The 11,371-nt window shown below is 38.7% G+C and overlaps 1 protein-coding gene and 1 long non-coding RNA gene across 13 annotated transcripts in view; one reads left to right on the forward strand and one right to left on the reverse strand.

Moving 5' to 3' along the window:
* Nucleotides 1-5,760, forward strand: part of LOC111773163 (uncharacterized) — a 49,422-nt gene extending 43,662 nt beyond the window's left edge. The window contains exons 3-4 of the long non-coding RNA XR_011438175.1: nt 3,369-3,472; nt 5,608-5,760. This is a non-coding gene — a long non-coding RNA (uncharacterized lncRNA). The remainder of the gene's footprint in view (nt 1-3,368; nt 3,473-5,607) is intronic.
* MTERF1 (mitochondrial transcription termination factor 1) overlaps nt 1-8,729 on the reverse strand; it is a 154,054-nt gene extending 145,325 nt beyond the window's left edge. For 3 of the 12 annotated variants that reach the window (XR_002807401.2, XR_002807403.2, XR_002807402.2), the window contains exons 1-2: nt 8,612-8,729; nt 8,021-8,082 (exon numbers count right to left, since the gene is read on the reverse strand). Coding sequence is in view for 8 of the 12 variants with exons in the window: in XM_070265646.1 (XP_070121747.1) it covers nt 2,518-3,685; nt 8,021-8,082; nt 8,563-8,643 (1,311 nt within the window). In the remaining 4 variants the exon portion in view is untranslated. Of the gene's footprint in view, nt 1-840; nt 3,686-7,542; nt 7,584-8,020; nt 8,083-8,394 lie in introns of those variants that run through there. The other 9 variants (XM_023639173.2, XM_023639172.2, XR_011438170.1 and 6 more) reach the window with 9 other exon arrangements.
* Between the last annotated feature and the right edge of the window lie 2,642 nt (nt 8,730-11,371).

Consider the following 11,371-nt stretch of genomic DNA (forward strand, 5'->3'; position numbering starts at 1 on the left):
AGAATGAAATACTGATACGTGCTACATGGATGAACCTTGTAAACATTATGTTAACTGAAAGAAGCCCATTACAAATGACCATATTGTATGATTCGACTTACATGGAATATTCAGAATTAGCATATTTATAGAGAGAAAGTAGATCAGTGGTTGCTTAGGGCTAGAGAAGTAAGAGGGGGATCATAGAGATTAACTGCTAATGGGTATAGGGTTTTTTTCAGGGTGTGCAAACAGACTCTAAAATTAGATAGTGGTGACTCCATAGCCCTATGAATATTAAAAAATACATTGAGTTATGTACTTTAAACTGGTGAATTGTATGGTATGTGAATTATATATCAATAAAGCTGTATTTAAAAATATTACTGCAACTATTTATTACAGCTACCATTGAACAGTTACTATGTGCAAGAAACCTTCTAGAGACCCTTTATTATCTGATTCTCACCAACTCTGAGGTCAATTTTTAATCTTATAGATGAGAAAACAAGTTCAGTGAAATTAAAATATTTACACAAAGTTGCAGAGCTAGTCAGAAATGGTGCACAGACATACCACTCTAAAAAAATGCCTCTTGAAAGCCGATGTTTTCTAAACTATGCTATGCCTGCCATTAAATAGCTGACTGGAAAAAATTATAAGAGTATCATTGACATACACACAGCCTTAAAAAAAAAAAAAAAAAGCAGGAATTTTGTTTCTATCAGTGGTGGGAATAAGTTTTTTTGTAGCATTGCTGATAGGAAACAAGGCTTAAAAGATGAGCACCATTGTTATTTAATTCAAAATTGACATCAACAAATGCCTCTGGAAAACAATTAAAGCAATTAAGGTCATATGTGTCCTTTCTCTTTCAGTTTATTTCAGACGCTAGATTGTGAGTGTCTTCAAGATACAGACATCATCTGACTTGTCATTTTTTAAGTCAATGCTTCTAGAAATTCCTTGTTCTTTATTAGTTGAAATACCAACAAAATGTAAATATATAGAAACTATCACCATGGCTTTAAGCTACAGTCATTAGGCGAAAACACTCCTTTATTTAGATTGTATTACTTACATTTACTTTTTTATCCATACATTTAGAGGACTTTACAAATACTAATTTATTAGTCATTCCAAAAACAGAGGTGGATACAAAAGGTTATTGTAAGATGAAGAAATACAAACATAATACCAAAAGGACCGTATTTTGTGACTTCTTCACCTAAAATGCAACTAATCATCTATTTAGTTGCCATATTAATCTATTTGCTGCTGTAACAAATTATCACAAACTCAGTGGCTTAAAACACCACAAATTCATTATCTTACAGTTCTGTAGGTCAGCAGTTTGACATAGGTCTCACTCGGCTAAATTCAAGGTCCCAGCAGGGCTGCACTCCTTTCTGTGGGACCTGGAGGAGGACATTTCCTTGCCTTTTCCATTTTCTAAAGGCCACCTGCATTCTTTGATTCATGGCCCCATCCTCCTTCAAAGCCAGTAAAAGGGGGTCAAGTCCTTCTTACATGGCATCACTCTGACCTCTCTTACCTCCCTCTTCCACTTTTAAGGACCCTTATAATTACCCTGGGCCCACCCAGATAATACAGGATAATCTCAACCCATCTCAAGGCACTTAACCTAAATTTAACTGCAAAGTCCTTTTGCAATGTAACATACCATATTCACAGGTTCTTGGAATTAAGACACTGACGTCTTTCAGTGGCCATTATTCTGGCTACCATAGTTGCCCCTGTTTTCAAAGAAATCAGGATATGCCCATAGAAAATTGAGCCTAAGGGGGGGCGGGTGGCAGAGCATACTAATGGTTTGAATGGAGAATTTGGGATGAAAAATCCCTCCTTTTTGTCTTCATCAGAATTTTATTGGCATTATGCTTTGAAGATAAGCCATAATTAGATACACGGGAATAACAGGAGAAATAAGTTGCCATCCAAACCGTGAGGAAACAGAACTATCTAAATGAACCTGTCAACTTTTTAATCTAAACAGAAACCAGAAAAGCTTATTTGGTACTTTCTATCTTTCAACACATTGTTCTCCCTTGGCACTCAGGAACTACCATTCACACAGCAGCCACACCCATGTCACATAATCAGATGTTGTATTAATTCAAATTAGAGAAAACGTAGCTGGGAAGACTATACTTGAACATACTGACCAAGAGTTTTTATGAACCTTTAAAATATCAAGGACCAGCCCTGGTGGCCTAGTGGTTAAGTTTGGCACACTCTGCTTCACTGGCCCAGGTTCAGTTCCCGGGCGCAGACCTACACCACTCTTGTGTCAGTGGCCATGCTGTGGCAGCAGCTCACATACAAAAAAAGAGGAAGATTGGCAGTGGATGTTAGCTCAGGGTGAATCTTCCTCAGCGAAAAAATAAATAAAATATCGAAAGGATTATTATATATGTGGTTAAGAAATCAAACCTCTCCTTTTTGAAAGGTCCAAATTCAAAATGCAGTATCGCTGTATTATTATAAGACTTTTTTTTAACTCCCCAGAGCAATGTTCTATCCAATGTTTAACTTTTTCAATTTAGCTTTATATCTTTTTTGACTCCAAGATAGAAGAGTGATGCTTGATGTACTCAAGTTATAGCCAGCATTTACCAATTCTTTGATTCGATTTTTTAAAGTATTTATGCTTGAATCCAAAATCCGAGGATTTTCAATTATTTGTGAGATGCTAATTTTTTCTTCTATGAGGCAGTCTATTTTATCATTAAACTTTCTCTCCCCCAAGAAGATCACATCTGGATAGCTTAAGACAAACTTCTGTACCTCTTCTTCAGTACACCCAAGAGAAAATAGCTTCTCTTTGATATTTGTATAGTTCCTTCTGGCATAGTCATTGGAAAGGTCTAGGATTTCAGCTCCTGGACCACGTATCAGAATGAGCAGCTCCTCATTGTTCAAGTTGAAAGTTGACTGCAAAAACTCAATGTTAGCTTTTACCCGTTTGGTGCTCTGACTTAAGATGAAAGGGTTTTTTAAAATTATCTTCCTGACAAAATCTGTGGGATCACTGTGACCCAAGGACAAACAGATTTCTTGCAAAAGTTCAACCATCTGTTTATTCAGATCAAGACTATTGGAAAAGGTACGTGGGGCATTGGTCAACAATCGACAAAGGCATTTACGGGTCAATCCAACTGAGTAGAGGAACTTTATATTATTCTCTAAGTTTAGGTTGTTATTGGACCGAAAAAAGGATTCAGGAGAACGTTCCAAAATATTTACAATTTCAAGGTCTGATGTCATAATTCTTCTCCAAAGATCCCACCGTTTTGAAAGACTTTCATGTGTGCGTGTTATAGCTCGTGGATATCTTGATATGATGCTAGCAATCACTTCTTCTTTAGCTCCTTTGGACAGAAGGAACATCTTCAAGTCCTGCTCATTAGTACCCACCCTATTAAAAACTCCAGGCTGTCGTCTCTTCGCCATGTCAACATCTACTCCCATAGTAAGTAAGTTATGCAGTAGTTCTTCATTCTTCAAAGGCTCAGCATCTGCACTACCATACTTCACACCAAAAAGCCTAAATGAAACTGATTTAAAGAGCATTTCTGCTGAAAATTGGATCATCCAACATCTTGAACCAAAGAGAAAGTTACTTCTCATACACAAGAGGTTTCTTGGTGCCATAACGGTCAGGTAGGCCAAACCTTTTGGAATGCTGTGTAAAACAACATATATAATATTATACAAATGAATGTGTTAAACAGCTAAATGATCCTATAGGCATCAGGATCATTTCTATGAGAAAATATCTGTAGTGTTAGCTCTCCTGATGCTTTGGTAACAATTTCAGTCACCGCACTCCCAGCACTCCCACTCCCTAGTTCACTCCTTCTGATTACCTATGGCCTGGGGCTGCTTCCATTCTTAACATAAAGAAAAGCAGAATAGCATCATCACTGCCCCAGAATTACTCCTGCCTTTCTCTTTCTCTTTTTATTTTGCCTTGCCTACCTTGGCTACCCAAAACCAGTTGCCCCTCTCCATCTCTGCTTTATCCTCCAGGTTTCCAAACCTTTGGCTTATTCCTGCTAATTGATGCTTTCAATTCTGCCTTGTCTTCCAACTTCCCAGATCTTTAGCCTTGCCCTTGCCCACAGATACCAGATTTCTTTGCCTCTGTTTTCAAGTCCTGATTATCAAACTCTAAATCTAGCCTTGAAAACCAACACTTCAGATTACCTAATTTCCACCTTAAACACCTTGTTCTAGATTCACCTTGTACTCTTTAAACCCATGGTATCATCGAGTCTTAATTCTTAGCTTATATAGAACTCTAGTCAACAGTTCCTGATCCCCATCTCCATCTCACTCAGTTTACCCTAATGTCCCCTTGGTCGTAACTCAACAACTCCAAACCAATTTTCATCTTCAAAATGATCTAGTTGGGATATTTAATCCATATAGTCCATCACATGTGGAACTGTGCTGTGAAATGGCAAATAAACATTAAAAAGTTACTTTTAACATTCTCCTCCACCCCACCTCCATATATTACAAATGACTGATCCAGAGCTCTCTGCATCTGTTTCACAACACATACAACTTCAAGCAAGTGATTAAAACCTCTATAACTCAGGGTCAGCCCAGTGGGGCAGCAGTTAAGTGCGCATGTTCTGCTGCGGCAGCCAAGGTTTCGCAGGTTCAGAGCCTGGGTGCAGACATGGCACCACTTGGCAAGCCATGCTGTGGTAGGCATCCCACATATAAAGCAGAGGAAGATGGGCATGGATGTTAGCTCAGGGCTAATATTCCTTGAAAAAAACAAACACCTCTATAACTCATTTTCCTGATCATCTAGAAATGGACATGAAATGTATGAGCTTATATATGATAATCGTCATAGGTCCCAACTAAAATGAGACTTCCATTTATAGGAAATATTTTATGAAGAAAGCAACAGAAAAGTGTTCTTCTGTTATTCAATGTGTCAGATGACTTATGTTCCTGAGCTACTTGTGGTCTTAGTCACACAAAAACACATTTTTTTTTTTTTAACTATAGTTTCTCCTTTCAGACTATATACCTGTGACAATTTAGTTCTTGATTTCTAATTACTTACAATGGGCTCTGATTAAAGGAGGGATTTCCCTTTCCCTCTCTCCTAATTAAGCATAAAATAGAAAATTGAGATAGATGGTTCCAACTCACTGCTAATATCTCTGTGCTTGAGGTACTGCTTTCAAGATCGATATTAAAGAAATCCTCTGTGTCTTGCCTTTTAATTACTCCAATTTAACAAGAACTTGGATTATGCCTACAGGTTGGGAGCACTCTTGGAGCTCATATAATCTACAGACCCTCAAAGAATTGAAAAAAGATTCCAAACTATAGAATGAAGTAGCATTCAAATGAAAATGCAGGACACTCACAAAGTAGTCATCAAACAACAAAAATACATTTTAGATTGCGTTATGCTCTGAGTTCACTATTCTTCACTTCTCCATAATACCACACACTGCTCTGCAACTACATACTCTTCCAAAAACGCATGAATTTAGAAACTTAAAAATAAGATACTCCTAACTACAGAAAGAAGGCTCTACCTTGCACAGCTCAACAATCTGTTCTCTCTTACAGATGCTCAAGAGTGACCTCTACTGGATAATGGGACAGAACACCGACGGCTGTACATGAGACTAGTGCCTTGGAAAGAGAGGTGCAAGATAATCCAATGGGACGTAAGAAGAAAACAGTAAAACTCCAACTTTTATTAGTCTTGGCCTTTTAAAATATCTGATTTTTATATGTGTTTTATAATGTATATAATATAATCGCACTATAAAACAGAAAATATAACTAACCAGTATATAAATATACATATATTGGAGGTACATGTATAAACCTTTTTTATTAAGATTGTACACAATCAAAAAAGTCTGAAGACCACTACTCTAGACAATACACTCTCTTGAGATTTTTAGCACCATGACAAACAGAGCTGAACAAGCCAGAGAAAGTTCAAAAGAAATTCTACTGATGACAGACTAAAAGTGAAAGTATTTGCCAAATTTATTAAGAAAAGAGTAATAAATCTATTAAAGTTTCTCTTGAATCTGTCATAGGTAGATTTTGTCTTTGTATATAATTCACTCTCCATGGAATTATCTTTCACATGAACTAACACATCCAAACCAAACTGAACATCTTTCCCAGCCCCCAAACAAAGTAGCACTCCTCTGATTAATGAAATCACTATCACTATTCTAATAGTTGCTCACATTAAAAAGCTAAAAGTGAGCTTTGCTTTCCTCCTCTTCCTCAATAATGATGTGGATTTAGCTTCTTCAACATCTCTGAAATCCAACCTCTCTACTTTGTTATTCTCTCTTACCCAGACTATAAGAGCCCCCAATTGGCTTCTCTGACATGTCACTCAAAATTGCCATCACAGTATACTTGTAAAACAAAGATGTGATTATGTCCCTTATTCCCTGATTAAAGACCTCTACAGCTCTCCCTTAGAAAGCAAAATCTTCAGGCTGACCTTCAAGGCTCTCACCACACCGTTCCAACTACCTTTCTAGCTATCTCTTCTATTCTACAACCTCACAACCAAGCACCACTGCTTCTCAAATCTCTGGTCCTAAACATCCTCGCCCATTGTTGTCTCCCTGCCTTTGTGTAAGCTGTTCTCTCTTTTGGAAAAGCCCATCCTCCCAATACCTATCCACAGTCCAAGGTCTCATTCAAATACCCTCTTCCCACAAATCTTTAACTTAACAAATACTTCCTATTGAAGAGAATCATTTGTTTAATAATAATTTATTACTGAGGAATCTAAAACTAAGTATTCTATTTATATAGGAAAAAAGAGCTGAACTGGATGTAGAACTGGAAACTAAAGTTTGGTTTTGATTACAATACTATAAATGCAATAAATTGGCCCCCAAAAATGGTATAAGCCTAAAAACAAGGTAACTAATAACAACTGTTGGTGAGCATATGAAGAAATGGGGGAAATTCTCAAATCACTGTTGGAAGGGAACTTGGCACCATCCATCCTTTCCTTTAACCCAGCATTTCCACTTCTTAGAGATTATCCAAAGGAAATAAAAGGACAAGAATATACATTTGTTGTGAAAAAGAATGATCATCACAACATCATGTGCTATAGCAAAAAAGATGAAACCCTATTGGCCAGCAATAGTAGAATGATTGACAAATTGTGGTACGTCTATGCAATATAATATATACAGCCTGATATTTAAAAAAAAAAAAAAAAAAGGCAGATCTAACACAAAAGAAAGAAGTCCAAGATATTCTCAGTAGCAAACTGCATAATATTATGGATAGTATGGATAATGCCACTTATATAAAAAGGGGGTGGGAGGAGCATCAATACATACAGAAGGAAAAAATGAAAGTTATCTCTGAGATTAATGGGGGCTATGTACTATTTCTGAAATATTGTGACATGACTTAATGAATATGTGTTATTTTGCAATCAGACAAGAAATTAAAAACAAATTAAACTGGCTGAGGGGTGCAAAAACGTAATGGAAAATATGTTACCTTTATCAATTTTTCAGTTTTCAACACAAAAAAAGTTAAACCTGAAAAATATCAATGATATTTCACTCTCTTAACACCCAATCCCCATTCAAGACATTCCTATGACATGTAGCAAAGTGAATAAATATTTAAACTGGCTAATACAAGAAGTACCAACTGCCTCAATCTACAAATTTTAAAAATAATATTTCATAACTTATTTCAATCTATCTCTCAAACTGACGTTTTTAATTAACTAAAATCATTATTCCAAGGGCTAAGGTCCAAAATCAACAAACATACTGACAATCTGTGTACTTGTAACATGTGAGGTCTAAAGAAAAAAGGATTTGCGGTACCTTCTGCTCCACAATTCACCTGATAAAGGAGCTTTTAACACAAATGGTTCATCACTGGGCCTACGGTACTACATTCCAGCTGGTGTTCTTTTGACAAAACAAGCTAAGTTTAGATACCTTTACAGCAATGCATTTCTCACCTCATTTGTCTTAAAGAAAGAGGACTTTGCACTTCTCCAGAAAAACCGGAAAATAGCTGTCCCTGGAAATGGCAATAAAAATCGGGGGGAAGACAAAACAGTATCAGGACTTCGAAATACAAAATAAAAACATCGATCCCAGCTAACACTGCATAATGCTCTCGTGAGACGCATAACTTCTTGCATACGAAGCATCTGCCTCACAGATACTGAGAAAGAACGGCAGGTACACTCCTGAGTATGACGGGAAAAGGAATCACCGTATGATTTGTAAAACCGGAGCTAAGCGCTCCACATACACTGACTTAAACCCCACGACTTAAAAGGTAGGCATTATCTCTAAAATTATAAAATCGGAAAAAGAGCCAAGCTACCTTACTAGTTTGTCTTAGCTAGTTGAAGCATAAGTTTCAAACCCAGCTGAGTCCTTCTTAATTCAAACCCAGGTAATTCCACGGGTTCCATTCCATGGGTTCTTCCCATCCCTCTCCCTCCCACAAGGACAACGCTGCAAGAGGCTGCACGGGAACAAGAGTCCATACCAGACCTGCTCCCGAAAACATAAAAGCACAGCAACGGCTACCCACCCACCTCAACCCAGACTGTACCCAACCGCCACACATAGCTTTACTTCCGCTTCTGCGGCGTGGAGGGGAACAGAGCGGCGGAAGTGGACAAGACTAACTTCCGGCCACGGGCCGCGCGCGCAGAGATGGCGTCGCCCGCCTTGCGCCCCCCGGCGGTCACGCGGCCATCCTCCATAGCCCGACTCTAAGGACCGGCAGGGGGAGGCACGAGACTGCACCCAGCGCTGGACACCACACTCTGGGGTGGGTTTGGGAGGGCTGGTTTGGGAGGGCGGGGCCCAGGGGCCGAGCCAAAGCCAGGGACGTAAGATTGCTGCGGGGATCCAGTTGCCTGCTGACGACACGCAATAGGAAAGTCGCGATTATATACGTAAATTTTGCAGCCTAATAGAGTAATTACGCTTATTATTGTGGTTAACACGATGCAGACGAACACCTCAGCGTTTGTTGCAGGAAAACGCGTGCGATCCGAAGCTCATAATCAGTCCTGAACTACCTTGGAAATCCTGGAGTGTCGCTGCTAGTCCAAAGTCCGGTGTCAGTTTTCAGGCTGGCTTGATCTTGAATTCTACTGCAAAGGAAGAATTTCTTGAGTTACCCTCCTCTGTATAGGAGCATAGTAGAATTTTTTTCATCCCATTTCTTGCACCAATGAACTAATTAATGTTTTGTCCTCACTCTGGACTCTAGATTACTGTTAGATGGTTTACTGTTGTCACTTTGTTTTGAATTAACTTTGTTTTGTTTCTTGGGATAAAGATTTACCTTTGGGACTTCAAATTACTAATAATCAGTCTATCTGGTAAGTGAAACCACTTACTGTGGTTCCCCCACGTAAAAAATAGTCCTGAAAAATTAGAAATGGTCTCTTTGTGTGATTTCTAAAATCTGTTTCTGCATGGAAGGAGCTCATAAATATATAAATTTACATACATAAACGTGTAAATATTTTATCTATAAACTGCTTTACAATCATAGTGTAAAACAACTGCCCGGCCCCATGGCCGAGTGGTTAAGTTCCTGCTTGGCAGCCCAGGGTTCCCTGGCTTTGGATCTTGGGCGCCGATATGGCACTGCTCATCAGGCCATGCTGAGGTGGCGTCCCATATAGCACAACCAGAGGCACTCACACCTAGAATATACAACTAGATTGGGGGAGCGGGCTGCTTTGGGGAGAAGAAGAAGAAGAAAAAAAAAAGATTGGCAACAGATGTTAGCGCAGGTGCCAATCTTTAAAAAAAAATGTAAAACAATAAAATCTTTTTTGGGAATCATTAAACTTCAGATTTTAAGACGACGTTTGAGATCATGGAGCCCAAATCCTTTCATTTTACAGATGAGACACTGAAACCCTTAGAGTAGGAGCCAGCAAAAGAATGCATGTCTTATACCTCCTTCACCGGTAAATCTTCTGTCATTTGTATCACATGCTTTGTTGTACTGACTAGATATCAAAGGTTATTTCTAACTGACTTGGGCAACATCACCTTCTTCGTGACATCTTGTAGGTAAAGGAGATTGGTTCTTTTGAAAATAAGTTCCATATTTTCTATCCAAAATTTTCTGATTACAAGTATATTTTAAATGCATATTATAAAACACAGAAAAGAATGACAACAAAAATATAATAATGGTTGGGTTAGGATGGTATATTATCAATTAGTTTTTTCCTTCTCATATTTCTGCAAAGAGGTTTAATCTTTGATGATTTGCAAAATGTTGTCATTACCTCCAATAAGACAAATGACTACTGCCTCATTGTCATTGGTGGTGTTACAGTGGAAGATATACATACCTTGCCTGTATTTTATTCATTGATTCAGTGAACATTTATTAAGCACCTATGTATTCCAGGCCCTGTTTTCAGGATGGGGGGATATAGTGGAAAACAACACAAAACCCCTGCCGTCCTGGACCTTATTTCCAGTGGTAGGTCTCACTCTCAGCCTGAATGTCTGCTCCTCTACATGCTTCCCCCTCATCTCCCCTCCCCAAGACCACAGTTGGCTCACACTCTACTAAATTGATGTCATTAAGAGAAAGTGTGGTTTGAAACACTTGGGGGCTGTGAGTGGAAGAAGAGCAGGGAGTAAGTGATGATGAAGGAACAAAGAGGAAAAGGGATGAGATGAAGCAGCTGCATCATGGTGGAGGGGAGATTTTCCTAGAAGCTGTTCTAAAGTTTTCATCTTTCTTGGTTTTTTATAAAGGCTAAAGTAATTCAATATTTAAGTCAAATTTGCATTGTCATATATCTCTTTTACAATTCTCTTTCTTTTCTGAAACCATTGGATGGTATATGTGTTTTTAAATGACCTTATTTAAGAAAAGAAAAAGTTGCAAAATCTGTATTGAAGCATCTCCTCACCCTGTTTTTAATGCAGAAATCTCTTGCAGGGGAGAACAGAGACTCTGGAGCCCTCGCTCTCCCAATTGGACTTAGACACTCAGGGGACAGGCTGAAAGTCAAGTCTGAATACAGTGCTATATTCAGAAGCACCTCTGCCCTCTTATAACTAAGGTTTTCTTACTGTGCCAAAAGTGCCTGCCTGACCCACTCTGCCTAGGAAGTGTCTTTAGTTTTTCATGTAAATGGACTTCTGGCAAACCACAGCCCGTCAGTTGACCTCTCATGTTTGAATCTCAGCAGACCCAATTAAAGTCAGAACGGAAGTGCCCCCCCTCCCCGTTCCCCCACCCTCCACCCAATGCAACAACACCCACAGACTCCTGGACTCAATAGACAAATGCAACTGCCACCCCA

The sequence above is a fragment of the Equus caballus genome, chromosome 4 (assembly GCF_041296265.1).
Source record: "Equus caballus isolate H_3958 breed thoroughbred chromosome 4, TB-T2T, whole genome shotgun sequence".
Lineage (NCBI taxonomy): Eukaryota > Metazoa > Chordata > Mammalia > Perissodactyla > Equidae > Equus > Equus caballus.